Source organism: Cyanistes caeruleus, chromosome Z (genome assembly GCF_971803275.1).
Source record: "Cyanistes caeruleus chromosome Z, bCyaCae1.hap1.1, whole genome shotgun sequence".
NCBI lineage: Eukaryota > Metazoa > Chordata > Aves > Passeriformes > Paridae > Cyanistes > Cyanistes caeruleus.
The window spans coordinates 4,183,588-4,201,773 of record NC_141732.1 but is presented as its reverse complement, the minus strand read 5'-3'; the positions used below and the strand labels follow the sequence as shown (position 1 = coordinate 4,201,773).

General features: G+C 47.4%; 2 protein-coding genes across 4 annotated transcripts; both read right to left on the bottom strand.

The window, feature by feature from the left end:
* Nucleotides 1-244: 244 nt before the first annotated feature.
* Nucleotides 245-5,665, bottom strand: LOC147647996 (inositol 1,4,5-trisphosphate receptor-interacting protein-like 1). Of its 2 annotated transcripts, none has more exons than XM_086867425.1 (3): nt 1,659-5,665; nt 1,126-1,491; nt 245-903 (listed from the first exon to the last, which is right to left on the bottom strand). In XM_086867425.1, the coding sequence occupies exons 2-3, from the start codon at nt 1,486-1,488 to the stop codon at nt 316-318; spliced, it is 951 nt and encodes a 316-aa protein (XP_086723551.1). In that variant the 5' UTR covers nt 1,489-1,491; nt 1,659-5,665; the 3' UTR covers nt 245-315. The 2 variants fall into 2 exon arrangements, with proteins under 2 accessions (XP_086723551.1, XP_086723552.1); XM_086867426.1 differs by having other exon boundaries at nt 245-900.
* A 1,475-nt stretch (nt 5,666-7,140) lies between these two features.
* Nucleotides 7,141-9,150, bottom strand: LOC111941869 (inositol 1,4,5-trisphosphate receptor-interacting protein-like 1). Of its 2 annotated transcripts, none has more exons than XM_023945085.2 (2): nt 8,956-9,150; nt 7,141-8,733 (listed from the first exon to the last, which is right to left on the bottom strand). In XM_023945085.2, the coding sequence occupies exons 1-2, from the start codon at nt 9,148-9,150 to the stop codon at nt 8,167-8,169; spliced, it is 762 nt and encodes a 253-aa protein (XP_023800853.2). In that variant the 3' UTR covers nt 7,141-8,166. The 2 variants fall into 2 exon arrangements, with proteins under 2 accessions (XP_023800853.2, XP_023800855.2); XM_023945087.2 differs by having other exon boundaries at nt 7,141-8,730.
* Between the last annotated feature and the right edge of the window lie 9,036 nt (nt 9,151-18,186).

The following is an 18,186-nucleotide window of genomic DNA, read 5'->3' as shown; positions in this document are numbered from 1 at the left end:
AAGTAGAAAACACAATCAAGGAACTTCTTACTCAAAATCTAGAAGCTTTTTGGGCTGCAGCAAAATGTCATTTCATCTCTCACAGGAACCTGTCTCCAGATGAGATGGAGCTGAGGGATACCAACCAAATTTTTAGTTGCCATCCAAATTTATTGTATTGAAAATTTATTAACGTTTGTGTCTTCCTATACGAATGCTTTGTCTTTCTGTCCTTATCACAAGTGACTTGAACGTAGACCCAGTATTAGTAAAAAGATCGCATTTTATTTATTTTGAAAGAATAAAAAACAATGTAGGAGAACCTCCTATGGATGCCTACTCGAGGCTCAGGTAGGCACCTGAGCTGCCTTGCTCCAGGGCCAGAGCCATCTCAATGCTGCAGCGCAGGCCTGAGGTGCCGCTCAGCTGGAAGCTGCAGCCCTTGCCGGAGGGCAGCGCCGTCAGCCGGCAGTGGCGTGACTGGGGCAAAAGCTGCCAGGCCGATGTCACCAACATCTGGACCCAGCGGGTGACTTTCTCGGCGTCCAGGTACGAGCCCGTGCAGAGGGTGTCCAGCAGGTACCACTCCTGATCCCTGGGCAGCTGGCCACCACAGGCGTGGAGAAAGCACCTCGGCCCCAGCAGCCGCTCCCCGCAGCACAGGCACTCCAGCGCCACATGGACGCGCCCGGCTGGCGGATGCTCCGTGCTCTCCGGGATGAAGGAGTGGCCGGGGGGTGGCCGCAGCAGGACCAGCGGGCGGTAGGTGCTGCTGTTCTCCTGGACGCTGCAGACTTCACAGCTGCTGTACGTCCCGGCGACCAGGTGCAACTCCGGCATGAAATTCCTTCGGGACAGCACTCGGCAGACACCGAGGAGCTCGTCCACCAGCTCCTTCAGCCCCTTCGTGCTGGACAGGTCCTGCTGGAGAAGCACAGAATCCCAGAAGGGTTGGGCTTGGCAGTCACCTTGCAAGGCCGTCCAGTGTGACCCCACAGCCATGAGCTGTGGGGACGTTCTCAACTAGATCAGGGCGCTGACAGCGACTCCAGCCTTATCCTGGATGTGCCCATCACTGATGGGGTGGGCACAGCCAAAGGGCTGCCACCACTCTGCACCCTTGACCTGAACCTCGTCATCACTGACCTCCTCTCCGCTGGGCTCCTTGCTCGCAACCATCACGTATTTCTTGAAACACTTCAGCTCCCTGCAGCTGTCACAGCCACGCTTTCTTCGCCTCACCAGCCAGCAGCCCATAGCCACAAGAACCAGAAGCAGCACTGCTACACTGGTCCAAAGCAGATACTGATGTTGCCAGGCAAAAGACAGCAGCATTTCCATGGGGCCACTGCTCCCCACAATCTCCTCCAGGAGCCGAGTCATCTCCTGATGCACATATTCCTCACGCTCCAGCATCTCTTTGATTTCATCCTTCTGAACTTGTAAATTCCCATTCAGCACAATGGGGGTGGCTAACATGGCCAGGATGAGAGCAAGTGTTGGAGACATGGCCTGCTGGCAGAAAGGGGACTCAGCACCTCTGCCTGGGAGCCAGCAGGGACCTGGGGCCACCTGGACTGGCAGCCCTGATGATCCCACTTCTCACTCTGCCTTGAAACCCCCAGCCCAGCTTTGCCAGCCCCCACCCAGCCCAGCGTTCCCCCTGCGTGTGCACTCACCGCCTGACAGACTCCACCTGCCCGCTGCTGGCCCTGGACACACGTGCTGGCGGCACCTGGCCTCTGTGATGTCACGGCCAGCAGCAGCCTGTCACACAGCTTGGCAGCGCCTCTGTCACAGCTCCCACTGTGAGCTGTGCCCTGGCACCTCACAGCCCCCAGTGCCTCAGCTCTCTCAGCCCCAGCCTTCTGTTATAAATAAAAATCCCAATGTTCAAATTATATGTTCTTCTTTCAATCCCAGTTTAAGCCCCTGGATAAGGGGTTTTGGAGTTGTAAGTCCAAAAAAGGGTTCGCTGTTAAGAAGTTCTTATTTGTTTTATTGTTTGGTGTTGCAAGCTCCAAAAGGGCCCACTGTCAAGAAGTTCGTACTTGTTTTATCTTTGCATTTGCATCCCCATCCCTTACTCTCTCCCAGCCCATTGGGTTATTTAGCCACTGCTACCCAGGATGAACTTACACATTTCCCATAAAGACTTGCACACGGGTGCATATTAAAATCATATTACCACCTGGGAGCGGAGACAGCCCTGGACAACGAGCCATTCTCAAGGAACATCTGGAGGACCACACTGTGGAGGCAGCAGGGACCTGGGGAGACTGGGTACGCCAATCCCAGTCTGGCAAGCTGGTTGCTATAACCTGGGCAGGACTTGAGAGGGACAACACCCCTAGACCTTCGAGCCTCAGACAGAGCCTCCAGGCGATCCTGGCGAGGATAGAGGCTCCAGTCCTGCTGACAGTGGATGACGACAGGCCTGCACGATCCTCCTCCTCTATGTCGACCACAAGGAGCAGCGGCAGCGGTGCGCACCCCGAACCCCCACCTCTAGGCCCAGTTCTATCTAATAAAGGCTTGTTAATGGGAGCAGAAGGTCTCCTGGCCCTTGAATTTACATCACTTCGTCCCCACCGCTGGCCTCAGCGGCTCCTGGCCATCCTCCTGCTGAGGCCAAAGCCAGCCCCAGCAGCCCCCAGGCTGCTCTAGATCCAGCCTGCAGACACCAATTGATGCCCATTTTAAAATCCACCAGCCCCACAAGTGGCTTCTCTTTGCTTCCAGCCTCCAAAGGCAGCAGAGCTCCCCTGAGGCCGGCGCTGCTGGCCCACGGCCTGTGCGGCCTGCGGGAGGCCGGGCCCCAGCCCAGCGGTTCCCGGGTGGGGACGGAGGCTGCGGGACCCCGGCCCCAGGCTCAGCCTGGCCACGGCTGCCGACATCTCACCCACACTCAGCCCCCATGGCGCCCCACGGCTCCAGGCCCAGCTCCCCGTCCCAGCACTTGCCCGGCCCAGGGAGGCCGCCAAAGCACCTGAAATCCAACACCGTGCCTGCTGCTGTGCCACTGGGTGGGATATTCACCCTGTCACTGCAGCCATCGCACCTGCACACCTCCATCCTCCCTGCAGGGAGAGAGTGACGACACCCGGAAAAACAACAGGAAAACGCCAACATCAGACAAAGAAGAAATCAAGCCTCTGATAGATGCAGGATAAAGAAATGCCAAAAGGTTGAAATATTCTATTGCTAGGGCCATGGAGATAGGGAATGTTATACTGAAACATCTCATTTCACTCCTGAGAAAAGGATGGGGCAATGAAGTTTTCAAACTCTGCAGACTCCATCAAATTTCCCCCAGGCAGGGCAGGTCCCTCGCTCTTTCCCCTGGCCCAGCTGTCTGTCACTCGTCTGAACTCCATGTTCTCAGGGGAACCCCTCAGCACTGAGGAGACCTGATGGGCACCATAAAAAAGGACACCATTGGCATGTCATAATCTGCCTCTGTCTCTCTCTTTCTCCCCCTCTCCCACCTGGTACCTGTTTTCTATCCCTTCCCTTTGTAATAAAGAATTGGATGAATAAAAATTCGAAAGAAAAAGTTTAAATAAAGTATATGTAATTGTAAATGATGAAAATATGGAATGAGAAATCCTCCTCCAGGTCGAGGCAGGATTTCTCTTCCAAAGCAACAGATTGCAGCCAAGCACCCAGATAACAATCGCAAGCAGGCACATCAGCCCCGAAAGAATGGGCAGGACACGGGCCATCGAACAAACAAAGGAACGGGCCCGGACGAGATATCACCGAACCTGAGCACCTCCGCCCTGCCCACCTGTGCTGGAGAAATGGAGAAACTAGACAAAGGAAGAGGAGCCAGCCGAGATAGCCATCGGCTCCAGGATGGGTGCCACCACTCCACCCTAATGGCCCGGACCAAAATGATATCAAAAAGACATCCTGGACCTCTTTACATATGAGGAGCCTCTGCCCAACGTCTATTGACCCTATTCTCCGGTGCCAGGAAATCTATTCTTCGAACAATTAAGAACCTCTTAGCAAAGGGTGCCTGCTTGGAATTTGGCCTCGGGACACAAACTTCCTATAAAAACCCAGGCCAAAGGACTCTCAGGTGTGGATTTGGGAGCATCTATACCTTGCGTATAGACCCTGTCCACCCAGCGCTGCACTGCTTATTTTATTGTGGTTTTTTCTCTTTGTTCGAATTTATTATTGTTTGATAATAAATTTTCTCTTTTATATAACCCGAAATTGCCTTTGCATTTATAACACCTTCCTTTCCTTTCTCTTCACGTCCCACCCCATCTCTGACTTTAACAGTTCAATAAAGCCCACACATTTTATATTACCACATTGCTGGGGGTTAGGTTTCTTTCCTTTGGTTAATTTCTTCTTACAGAATTTTTCCCCAGAAGTTACTAGGCGACATGAACAACTGACTCCTTAAGAGAACAGAAGAAGTGGCCAAGCTTCAGGGGAGGAGGCCATTTGCTTGCACTTCTCTTATGTGGGCATTTCTCTCTGTGGAGGAACATACAGAGAATTGGGCAGGTGAAGCACAGGGCTGGGGCAGCTGCTGCCTCTCTCTCTCTCTGCTGCCTTTGCTTCACAATAATCGGAGCTGCTGCTTGGGGAAAGGAACTGGCTGCTGCCACCACAGCCCAGCTGGCTCCAGCTTCTTCTGCCGTGGTGTGAGCTTGTGCTTGTGAGACAGCACTGTGCTGGGACCTTATGATCAGCTAGCTCCTTAAAAGAGGGAGCTATCCATCCCCATGCTCAGCTAAGTGGCCGGTGTTATAAATGAAATCAGCCAAATTTTATCAGTGAAGATTTATATGAAAAATTTGCAAAATCGAATTTCGGAACAGCCACAATCAAAGCCAACGTCGAGCCCAGGGTCGCCACTGGGTGAACTCCGAACCAGCCTCTATTGCACTGGTTCCCCCAAAGTTCACAAACTGTCCGTCGGAGAGCAGAGTTTTATACAGTTTTTTTGACCTGAGGCTATGCAGCTTCAGTTCTGGGTTGGTTTATTTTCTGTTTTGTTTTGTTTTTGTTAGTTCTGGTTTGGTTTGGTTTTTTGTCCTTCTTATGTTACATATTTATATTGCTAATCATCAGTCTGCTGATGGGATTTCTGAGATGGAAAGAGAGTTTGAGTAGATTTTCAGGAACTGGACATTAAGATGTATAGTCCTGAGGAATTAGACTAGATCGGTATCAGGCGTTAATCGCTGGGTGGTTGGTAGGCCCATCATGCCTGGGCGACTCATCCTCTCCCCCTGACATCCTTTTCTCTTGCAAATTACCCTCTTCCTAGGTTCTCGGCAGCAGTTTTGCAATCCCAAGTCGTTTCTGTTTGATACGTGAAAAATGCTTTATACCTGATTTTATACATGTACAATAAAACACAAATGATACCAACATATATTACACGAGGGATCCAGAGCTGTACTCTCCCTGCCCTGCTGGGAGGTGGCTGCTGTCCCGGCCTACCGCTTCTCAGGCACTACTTCGAGTTCTGGCTACACTATAGCCCTGTAGCCCCCGCCTGCCGATCCCTCCTGCCGGCCAGCTCTGCTCTGTCCCCAACTCCCGCAGGTGCACCGCCATCCGCTGCCCCGGGGTTTGTGAAGCAAAGCTTCTCTGCCATCCCTTCCCCTCAGGGCCGAGCCGCCATTACCGTGTGCCGCACAGGCCGGGGCCAAGGGGGCCTGGACCCGCCCGGAGCTCCTCCTGGAGCCCAGCGGGCTCCAGCTCAGCGGGGGCCGGCAGCGGGGCATGGCTTAGGCTCGGCAAGGTGTGAGCAGCCGTGGTCCGACCCTGCCTCAGCCGGGGTCCCGCAGCTTCCCGTCCTCACCCGGTCACTGCCGGGGCCGGCCCGGCCCCGCCAGGCCGAGCCTGTGCGAGTCAGCCCTTCTGGGACACAGGGCCAGAAAGACTTCAGCCCTGAAGCAGCAGGCTTGGAGTTCAAGCCTTGGGAAGCACTTGCCAAAGGCTTGATGGCAATTCATACATTCATCAAGTCACCCCACTGAAAGTTATGTTTCTAGAATCTTCCCGGATCTCTCCCCAAATTGGTTGCAATTTGTTGCAGTATTTTGCGTCTTTCTAACCCCAGTCTGTGTCTGGACCCATGTCCTCAGACTGCGCCCTCACACCTCCCCTAGATATTGTTGTGTCTGCCCCTAGTCCTGGTCTTTGCACTTTGCTCCTGCGCTGCGCAGGCTTTATGGGCCTCATCCCTACTTGATTTTCCTATTCCAGTTGGTTTTGGGGACTCCAGCGAACCCACTCCTTTAATTTCCTCCTCGGTTACCCTGGTGTCAGGGGACCCTGAAGCTTTAAGGATTGTTGCGGCCATTGTCAGCACGACTGCAAGGGCCGCAGTGCAGCAGGGCCCGGCCCGACCGGCAGCCGGGTACCTCCTCAAAGGTGGAAGCAAGAGAGAGATTTCCCAGGCTTGCCTGTCTACAAAACGTCAATCTCACAGAGGTGGATCCAGCTTTTTAAATGCTTTAATAGGTAGTCACTTCCCACAGCTAGCCAGCTCTGGGATTTTGCTTGGCACAGAGGCAGCTCTCGCTTAGCAGCTCCTCTCAGTAAAATCATTTCCATGGGGGGCTTCTTTCCTCCTCACCAAATAGCAGCACAAACTGTTCTTCCTGTCCTCCTATCTTTGCCAGAGAGCACCTTTCAAAGGGATAACAATTGGGAGGGAGGGAGTTTACGTTTTCCATTGCAAAGAAGCCTCCTGCCTCCCTTAGCAGGCCCCTGTCTTTCAAACAAAGACACACACGGGATCCTTTGGCACCTTCACTTGGCCACAGCCGCTCCTGATCATTTGAAGGAGAGGCTCAGAAGAAGGGGCAGTGAGCCCCCAAGGCCTGGGCTGCTCCAGGCCACTCCCGGTGCCTTGGGCTGTTGGAGGGGTGCCGGGGTGGCCTTTGTGACACAGGCACGGGGTGCCGGGGTGGCCTTTGTGACACAGGCACGGGGTGCTGGGGTGGCCTTTGTGACACAGGCACGGGGTACCGGGGTGGCCTTTGTGACATAGGCACGATGCATCAGGGCCCTCGGTGATGCAGGACCTTGTGATGCCCAAAGTCCATTGTGACATGGCAGAGCCCCAACCCCGGCTGGGGGTATATAAAGGGCTTGTGGGGCCCGGGTCAGTCCCAGTAAAGCGGCTGTGTCCAGGTACCTGTGTGCACCAGAGGACTGCAGACATGGAAGAGGAGAAGGCAAAGCCCAACTCCCAGCCCCCAGGCCCTGGCCTGGCTCACAGAGAGCCCACACCTTGAGGGAGCAGCAGGAGAAGGCTGAGGGGGCAAGCAGAGGGAGGAGAGGAGCCTTAGATGGAGACTCTCTCTTTGTGGAGTCCTGCGCTGAGGAAGAGCCAGAGCTCTGCCAAGGAGAAATGAACAAGTTCCAGCAAGGGACTCCAGGGGAAACCTGCACCGAGCAACAGCTGTCCCCAGGAGAAGCCCAGAGCTGCCAGGAGCTCTCTGACTGGGATGAAGGCCTTGAGCAAGAGCTGGACCAAGTATGGGGGAGCTACTGGCATTTCCGGGACTGGGATGAAGGCAGGGACCAAAAGCCCTCCCCAGTTGTCTCCGAGTGGGACGAGTGCAGGGAGCAGGAGCCGTGGCAGGAGGACAGTGATCACTGTCAGGAATTCTCAGACTGGGAACAATCTCCTGAGCAGCGGCTGTCCCCAGGAGAAGGCACGAGTCGCCGGGCACTCTCGGACTGGGATGCTTGCCGCAAGCAAGAGCTGTCCCAGGAAGCAGCCAAGAGCGACGAGGATACCTCAGCCAGGCAGGAATGCATATGGCCAGGAGGTGACTGGAGGCAAAGCAAAGAGAAAATCCTCCAGGTCCAGCTGGGATGACGACAGTGACCGAGAGCTGGCGCAGGACAGTGGGGAATGCAGCGATGTCCTGAGCAGCCAGCTCCAGGCCTGGCAGCGGGAGGATGATGACTGGGATCAGGTGAGTGTCCTGGAGCCACACGAGGAAGGAGAAGAGGCCAGGCAGCAGAGACTGGCGGATTTAGCCCGAGAGGGAATCCTGCTGCCTGTCCCTTGGGAGACTCCGCTTAAGTGCCAGGACTCTGAGCCGTGCCCGCAAGAGCGGCTCCGTGCCGGGCCCGGCCCTCTGGCAGTCTGAGCTGCCGTGGGACCCAGCTCTTCTCCTGGGCAGCGTTTCCCTACACAAGACCTTGCTCCAGGGCCAGAGCCATCTCAATGCTGCAGCGCAGGCCTGAGGTGCCGCTCAGCTGGAAGCTGCAGCCCTTGCCGGAGGGCAGCGCCGTCAGCCGGCAGTGGCGTGACTGGGGCAAAAGCTGCCAGGCCGATGTCACCAACATCTGGACCCAGCGGGTGACTTTCTCGGTGTCCAGGTACGAGCCCGTGCAGAGGGTGTCCAGCAGGTACCACTCCTGATCCCTGGGCAGCTGGCCACCACAGGCGTGGAGAAAGCACCTCGGCCCCAGCAGCCGCTCCCCGCAGCACAGGCACTCCAGCGCCACACGGACGCGCCCGGCTGGCGGATGCTCCGTGCTCTCCGGGATGAAGGAGTGGCCGGGGGGTGGCCGCAGCAGGACCAGCGGGCGGTAGGTGCTGCTGTTCTCCTGGACGCTGCAGACTTCACAGCTGCTGTACGTCCCGGCGACCAGGTGCAACTCCGGCATGAAATTCCTTCGGGACAGCACTCGGCAGACACCGAGGAGCTCGTCCACCAGCTCCTTCAGCCCCTTCGTGCTGGACAGGTCCTGCTGGAGAAGCACAGAATCCCAGAAGGGTTGGGCTTGGCAGTCACCTTGCAAGGCTGTCCAGTGTGACCCCACAGCCATGAGCTGTGGGGACGTTCTCAACTAGATCAGGGCGCTGACAGCGGCTCCAGCCTTACCCTGGATGTACCCATCACTGATGGGGTGGGCACAGCCAAAGGGCTGCCACCACTCTGCACCCTTGACCTGAACCTCGTCATCACTGACCTCCTCTCCGCTGGGCTCCTTGCTCGCAACCATCACGTATTTCTTGAAACACTTCAGCTCCCTGCAGCTGTCACAGCCACGCTTTCTTCGCCTCACCAGCCAGCAGCCCATAGCCACAAGAACCAGAAGCAGCACTGCTACACTGGCCCAAAGCAGACACTGATGTTGCCAGGCAAAAGACAGCAGCATTTCCATGGGGCCACTGCTCCCCTCAGTCTCCTCCAGGAGCTGTCATCTCCTGATGCAGATATTCCTCATGCTCCTGCATCTGTTTTACTTCATCCTTGTCAAATTCTAAATTCCCATTCAGCACAATGGGGGTGGCTACAAGGGCCAGGACGAGAGCAAGTGTTGGAGACATGGCCTGCTGGCAGAAAGGGGACTCAGCACCTCTGCCTGGGAGCCAGGTCCTTACCTGGGGCCACCTGGACTGGCAGCCCTGACAATCCCACTTCTCACTCTGCCTTGAAACCATTTTTGAGAATTCACAGTAGTTTTGACCATTGAAAAGTGAGATCAACCTGTGAACACCACCTTAAGATATGAACCCAAGAATTTCTTTGTCTATTTCTGTCTGTGAAGTGTAGCAGAACTCCAGCTGGCTCCCATCCTTGGCCCAGGCCATCTGGCCCCGGTGGGGTCTGGGCTGGGCCTGCCGCAGCTCCTGAGCCAGGAGATGGAGCCTGCGGAGCTTCTCCCACCCCCAGGCCAGGCCAGGCTCTGCTGCAGCTTCCCTAGAAGTGTCCATGGTGGCTGAAACTTTTCTCGAGAGACTCCTGGCTCTGAGCGCTGCTGAGCTGAAATTTGGCACCATGAACACCTGCGGCTTGAGCAAGATTTTAACCCTTTTACCACCCAGACGAGACTTGCAGATTTAATCATTTTTCCAGGAAAGCAAGAAAGAGTGATCAACAGATAAAGAGACAACATAAACTATCAAAGGCAGTGAAGAAAGGAATTAAGCTTCAGATGGGGGAGAGAAATAAGGAGATGCTTTAATAAGCTGAAATGTTCTTTTGCTAAAAATGTGGAGATGGACAATAGTGTTCTGAAAAAGCTCCCTTAATTCATGAAAGAGTATTTTTGGGGGAATGGAGTGTTTCAAAGTGCGGATCTAAGCAAATGGTGAAGTAGTTTTGATCCTATGAGATGCTGGAACAGAAAAAGAGAAGTAATAGTTGTTGAAGATTTGTGGCCATTAAGAGGCAAAGAGAAAACTTCTGTTTCCAGAGAGGCTCACAGAGACAGATGAAGAGAACTTCTGCCTTTGAATAACTCATCCTTAAAATGACACCCCCTCTCTTGACTCCTGATGCAGGAACACACCTCAGAGTGGTGTGAAATGAGAGGAAAGGACTGGTGACAGTTTCCCGGGCAGCTGGCATCAGAAAAATAGAAAGTCATGAGAAAAATTGTTTTCTTGTGAAAACTCCATAGATTGGCAGAAGAGGAATTTCTTTTTATCAACAAACACTGATGAAAAGATTATAGCAAGGTTAAGACTTTAACCACCAGTTTTTTTTGTCTCTATGTTGTCATGTGAACAAGAGAATGGTTGGGTAGTGGGGAAAAAAGGTTTCTAGAAGTTTTATTTTGGTTTCTTATTCTTGTAGTTTTGTTAATAAACTTTATTCCTTATAAGTTTTAAGCCTGTTTTACTATTCTAATCCGTATCTCACACTAAGAAACGGGTAAGTTTCCTAGTGATTTTTTAGCTAATGCTTTAAAACCACAACAGTACTGGATTATATTAAACTCAGTATTAATTTTGTTGTGTAGGCTTGATTGAACTGGATTACAAAGGAATATGGGCGAATATTGGAACTTTTTTATTTTTTAATATATTAATTTTAGATCTGATATTACACTTTCCTTCCCAGCAATGCTGTGAAGTCTCTGGGCTGCTGCAACTCCTTGGGAATTTTTTCCCACAGACATTTTTGAATTTTGTTATTTATTTCAGCTTTCTTTTCCATCATCAATAAGAAAATAAGATATGCCAGCAATTTTGTGTTTGTTTGGAGACATCATCCACCCCCATAACAACACAGTTATTTTCCAAGTTGATTTAGGGGGTTATTTTGGGCCTTTGGAAAATTATTTCTCTCATCATAAACTATGTGTTTTCCTATTCTGAGGGTGTTTTAGTTTTTTCTGAAGCCTGAAAAAAGGAAGTTAAATAAATTTTTAGTGTGCTAAAACAACTCTTTTGCATACTCATTGTTTTCTGATTAGACTACTGAGAAACACTTTTTTTTTTTTCTCCTTTGTGGCTCTGCTTTTAAGAGTCAGTCTAGAAATCAGAGCTGTTCATCTGCCACCTCTGGAGCACACACACATTCCATGCCTGCCTTCCTTGTCCAGTTTTCCACCCTCAGTCTGGAAATACACTCCCCCAGAGCAGGAATTGTGTGTTGTTATCTTAAAGCGAGTTAAGAGAGGGTCAAGTTCTTGAAATTGAAGTTGAGAAAATTCTTTATGATGCTAAATGAGGATTTTTGTTCCCAGCTTAGCCTGCAGCTGAGCCTGGATTTGCCTTCCCATTCGTACAAGGCTGACCCACACTTCTTGGCCAAACCCTCAGAAGTTTCATTTATTCAGAAGGCCTTTAAGAACCCTTCTTCCTATCAAAACAGTTTTAAGTAACAAGATTAATTGTTACTGGTTAATTAAGAAATGTGTTTGGTGGGTGTCATGGAGTTACTTTACCTTTAAGGAAGTTGGAGTTGCTGGGAACTGCTTGGAGTCTTTGCTCCTGACCAATTATCGGTCATTGCTGAGAACTGACAGCAGTTTAGGCCATTGAAAAGTGGGATCAACTTGTGAACCCTACCTTAAAGTGTAAAACCAGAACTCTCTTGGTTCTCTTTGTTTTCCTGGCTGTGGAGAGTGGCAGAGCTCCAGGCCTCCCGTTCCCTGCCCAGGCCATGCGGTTGGGCGGGGATGGGGCCGGGCCTGCCCCGTCTCCCGGCCGGGAGATGGGGGGGCCTGGGGAAGGTTTTCCTCGGGCCGGGCCGGGCCAGGCCGATCTCTGGCTCGGCTGCAGGTTTTGCTGTAACTAATTCACTAGAAACTGCCCAGTGAAGAAAGAGAGAGGCCCTGGACTTGCAGCGGGTTGGAGCAGCGACTACACGCTCCAGAGCAGCCATGAGGAACCTTCCATCACAGACGGCTCCAGCTCCTGTTCAGCAGAGATCACAGAACCATCTACAAAAGCCTGGGCAAGATTTTAACTCTTTCATTACCCAGATGAGACTTGCAGATTAATCTTTTTATCCAGAGAGAGAGAAAGAGAGAGATCAACATGAAAAGAGACTTTATAAGCTACCAGTGACAGGAAAGAAAAGAAGCTTCAGGAAAGGTAGAGAATTAAGAAGATGCTTTAATTAAGCTGAAATATCTTTCTGTTAAAACTATGGAGATGGACAATGAAGTCCTGAAAAGAACTCCTTTAATTCATGATACAGTATCTAGAGAGGAATAAAGTGTTCAAGGTGTAAATTTGAGTAAAAAGTAAAGTAATTATGGTATAGTGAAGTGCTGGGAGATTTGAAGCCTTGAGAGACAATGAGAAAACTGTTGGGAGATTTGAAGCCCTGAGAGGCAATGAGAAAACTGTTTTCTAGTGAAGCTCACAGAAACAGATGAAGGAGACTTTTTTTGCCTTTGAATAACTTATTCTTAAAAATGCTATCTCTAGACGCATGGCCCATACACACTTCAGAGTGATGTGAAAATGGGAGGAGTGGGCTCTAATAATAGCAGCTCTGGGCAGCTAATATTAGGGCAATAGAAAACTATAACAAAAATAGTTTTCTTGTGAGAAAATCCATAAATTAACAGGAAGAAACTTCTGTTTCTCTACAAAGGCTGGTAAAAAGACTGTAGCAGGAATTGGGACTGTTTTAACCACCAAAGTTCCAAGTTTTTTGTCTCTGTTGTCATGTGAACAAGGGAATAGTGGGTAGATAGGGGATGAAAAGTTTTTTTTCTGGAAGTTTATTCTGGTGTTCTTACTATTGTAGTTTGTCAATAAACTTTCTTTTTTTTCTTCCTTTTAAGTTTTATGCCTGTTTTGCTCTTGTTCTAATCCATATCTCACAGCAAGAAATAAGTAATTTTCTTAGTTATTAGTTTAAAACCACGACAGTGGGGAAAAAAAAATAAATTTCAAAGGCACTGAAGTGAAAGATTTGCGTTCACACAAATCTGTTCCTATAGGTAATTTTTCCTGATGGCCTCAAGGCTTTTTGGACATGGTGAAATTATTGTTTTTACCCACACTGCATGCCCGTTTGTGAAAGGTGTGGACCCCTGGCTGCCCCTCTTCTCGTCTCAGTTTTAGTCACCTCAGCTGCTTGACATTTGTATCCAGGATAATCATGGTTTTTTTATCTGTCTGCCTGTCAAAAGCCAGGTGTTTATAATAACAATCATGTTTCCATTTTCTTTAAAATCCTAGTTATTTTGGCTTCAAGGATTCTACTGATGCCTCTATAACATACTGTATAATTGATCAATTTGTAGCAGGGCCTCCTAACACCAATCTTGTGCAGAGAGGATCAACACAAAATCTGTGGTTTTGCTGAAAGAATTCACTCCAATTTCACAAAGTTTCAAGTCTCAGCGTTGGCTCCCTTGAGCATCTTCAACAGGGCAAGAAGGAGAAGGGCACTAAGGCACTGCCAGGGTGGGAAGAAAAAGTAACCAATGCAAGATGGGCAAAGCATAAAAGAAAAATACAGGCTTTTTCAGATTGTCAGGATGCATCAGATATTCAGGAGACCACGGAAGAGAAAAATAGACATGATTTGGAAATTTTTTTATTATTTTTTTTAAATCAGATCCTATTACCTTTTCTGAAAGTAAGCCATTTTTTAATTGGGAAAATTACAGGGTAAGATAAAATAAAAACTATTTTTGATAAATAGATCACGTTCCTCTTGGGAATATGAAAATGGAAAAATGACAAAAGAAGAAAAGGGAGGAAAAGCCCTTCTTGAATATTTTAACAGTTGCAGCAAAAACTGAAGACACCATGTCCTGTTCAGGTAATAAACTAAAAAACTGTGTGAAGATTCAACTTGACAAGACGAAAAACAGATTTCACCATGCTTTTTTAAACTCCCTTCTAAAACTGGATATTGAGGACACGTGAGAAGTAAAAATATCAATGTGAGGCGTGCTTAGCTTCTGCAGCCTGTGGATTACTTCAACAGATAAAGCATTTCATCTTGCACATCTTTACAAGAAATTACTAACATGAAAGGCGAAGGAAAAAATACTATAGAAATTTGAAAGCTCTTTCAAAAATCCATGATTTTTAAATATTTGGACAATTATTTCTCTAATTATACCAACTGGTTGCACTTTTCTAAAAAAAATACATTAAAAATACATTTAATTAATATTATTACTTTCATTCTAGAAAGCCTTTTCTTTTTCTCAGAAGGAAAAATTCAAGGTTTGGACTATCATATTGCTAATAATTAAGCATTGCCAAGAAGTGTTGAAGACATACCCAAACGTATTTTGGGTACAAAATACAACACCTTGTTGTATTTTTTTTTTTTCTTTATTTTTTGCTGAACTTCAGGACCTACACTTAAAGTGAAGTTTATAAAAGGAATTAAAAAAAAAAAATCAATTAAATCAGATTAATTGGAAGGACTTGTCTGCTTCTGCATACAGCAACTGTGAGAAGAAAGTATCTTCATTGGATTTGTAGATGTTTCATTTTGCTGGGTTCAATGCAGAACAGATGAACTGGTCAATAATAAATACCAACAAGTGTTTCTATTATTAACCTGTATCATTATGAAGGTGGAATATGTGGAGCTGCGTGGAGAAACACAAGTAGAAACATTAGTGTTAATTCTGGCATTTTTGCTTGTACTTTCAAAAGTCACTTTTCCGTTTTTCATAGATTTTTGCTATGTAATCACACTCTGGGAGATAAGTTCTGGGAGACAGATTACTAAAAAGCTCAGTGAAGTTATTGCAACACTTTCCTCTGACCTCAGTGGGAATAAAACCTGTCAGATGCCCTCTACTTCCAGAATTTCTGAGTTGGAACCTCTTAGAAGTATAACAAAAGTTTGTAAGATGATTTTTTTATCCTCTTGTGTGTATTTCTTTTAAGTTCAGCTCTTACTTGATTTGGGTCCAATGTAGCTTCCAGTTGGTTTCCAAATATGTGCATTTCCTTTCTGCTACATAATCTTGATGGTATATTCAGTTACAGGGTTTTGTTTTGTTTTTTGCAGATGAACAGAAGTCCTCATTTTGAGATAACGATCTGAAGTAAAAAACTACTAAAAATAAACTAAGCAGGATTTTCTTCCCCCAAAATGCAAATCTGGAAGGTTCTTCTGGAATTTATTTCATCTAAACATCTAATAAGGGTTTAACTTATTAACCTTTCAAAATTTTAATTTAAAATTTTAATAATTTTGAGGCTTACCCACAACATGAGTGGGTGAAAACTTAATAGTTTGGGAAGTCTGCAAAACACCTGGTTTATTGCATACTCAGATGATCAATTTTTTCATTCTCTTGGAGGAATGAAGACTAGTATTTTTGTTAAACTGCAATCCAGTAAAAAGATTTTTTTTTTTTTTTTAATGTGTGCAGAGATAATCATGAGAGTATAGGGTGTTACCTATAGAACTGCAGAAGACACATGAAAGCAGAATATAAAATACACTGAAATATCCATCAGCTAGATTACTGAATAGTTACAAAAGGCAGATAAACATTCTTTTTGAGCTGACAATTTATATCTAATTCCATTTCCAAAAGCTTGTGGAAAGTAGGAAAGTAGCAATGCTGAAGTTCCTCCTCCTTAGTCATAAGGAGTATTTGTCCATTGAAAATATACTCTTTATAAGGATAAATTCTGAGAACAGAAAAAAGTAGATTTTATTTTGCCGAAGTTTAGTAAAATGAAGTGAAAATTGAAAGTGTTTTAAAAGTTCAATACTTCTCCTTGAAAACCAATTCAGACGAGAGAATATATTAACGTAAACTTTTGACCTACTCCAATTTGCAGTAGAAAATTAGTGTGTGAGTTATCACTGGAGTGGGTACAATGACTTAACTAAACACAGCAGCTCTATATAGTCATAAAATGCACAACTGTATTCAAATTAAATTATGGAAGAACACTTTTGCTAGAACTCCAGGCTATAGCTGTAATTTCTTTGTGATACTTTTGGTACCTTCTGGATCTACATTGTTCTTATTTTTTCTAGTTCTCAAATTGATTTTAAAATCACCTCTCTCCATTCCATACATCCATTTAAGGATGATTTAGAAATACTTAAAAAATAAGCATTTATAGAGATAGAATAAATTCTTCTTTTTTCAGCATGCTTCAAAACATTTCCATTCCCCACTTGCAAGACCCTAAGTTCTTGATGGTTAGTGGGTTTTTTTTCTTGTTTTTTTTTAATTTTAAATGCAACTTTCAAATTCTGCTCACGCATAGCAAACAGGATTGGGCTGTGAAGCCTAAACCCTGACCACGTTTCCTGGAAGTTTTTGGTTTCCAGTTGAAAACTAGTGGTTTAGCAACTCCCTTTCCACAGACACAAGAGAGATTTGAGGTGGTGAGTGCAGTGAGTTTTAGCTAGAATGAATTAATCCTCATGCAGTAAATGTATAGGAAGTTTATCCACCTCTCTTTTCAAAGATGTCAGTCACTACTGTTGGAATCTTTTGCTTCAGCTGAAGCCTGGCTAACTTTAGAGTAACTTTTGTGGCACAAAAAACAAACACAAAAAAACCCTAAACTGTAAAACACCCACTTGAAACAAATTCGAGTGAACAAGCACTCTGGGCTCCATCCCGCCGGGTCCCACGGAGCTGAGCACACCCAGGTTCCTCAGCTGGCCCTGAGCAGGATCTCCCCTTCCAGTGGCAGAGCCTTTGCTCCCCAGTGCCCATCCTGCTCTCCCTCCCCTGGGAAGGGCTGGGAGGAGAGGTTCCCATGGGAGACCGGGGCACAGGAGCTGTTGGGTGCCTCAGGCTGCTCCCCATCCCCTGTCTCCAGCTTGCCAGAGTCGTTTAGGGTGGGGGAAAACACCTTCTGTGACCTTTGATACCACCTCTGAACCCAGAGAGTCCTTCCTGCCACAGCTGGGTACCGTGGGGGCTGGAAAGAGAGAGGTGGAAAGCAGGAAATGGAAGAAGAGGGGAATGTAAAAAGAAAGGGAATGGAAGTAGGATCCTCCACACAGACTGTGCAGCTCAGAGAAATCCTCACAGCAAGGCTGATGAGTTTCTGCTTTTCTCCCTCAGATATAATACCTGTGCTGCGCCTCAAGCTTCCAAACATGGAAACAATTATTTCTTAAATCACAGAGTTTCATAGCAGGCCTGGAAACAGGTCTTTTCTCAAAGGCTGCTTTTGCTTAAACAACCACATGCAGCTGTTGCTAACCTGTGAGTTTGGTTTGAGTTAATTCCATTATTCATCCTTAGGGTAAGGCTGATGGAAGTTTTGCTCCTGTAGAGATGACCGAAGTATTTCTGGTTTCTCCCCAAGTGGAAATGTAGTGCCACATCAGCCTTACAGTGTAATGCCATATGGCAGCTATTTTTTATATCTCAATATATTTTTCATTTTTGTGGCCTCACTGAAGGGTTTTCTTCCTCATAATGCTTCCCACAATGCAATCCTGTGTTTTTACCTTGGGCTGCAAGGTGCTGTGAAGCTCCTGGCTTCACAGAAGATTCCTCTTCAACTGGAAGGAAGGAAAGCATCAGGAATCCAAGCAACATGAAGGTAGGAAGAACAGTGAGAATACAACACCATTTTGAAATTCTGTTAAACTATTTTGTTCATTTCTGAAGTTGGCAACTTTTACAGTAGTGGTGATAAATACGGTTTAAGGCGGAATTCTTTTTAAATCTAGTGAAGATTCAAATCTGGAAACATTTGGAATTTTTTCCCCTGCAAACGTTAATAAACATAGAGAAAGATTTTTTCAGTCCCCAAATAATGTCTGACTAAGAATTATGTTGAATCTGAGAAAGTGCAGAGACATCCATGTGATCTGCACAGAATTTCTATACAGAAAATGAGGTGTTACACAGAGGATAAAGTATTAACAAGGCTAAGATTTTTAAAGGAAAGCTGATTCAGAATTATCAGGGACTCACAATGCTTTACTCAAAGCCTGACCCATTCAAGTAAGAAATACAAACTTCCCCGAGTGCAGCATGAAT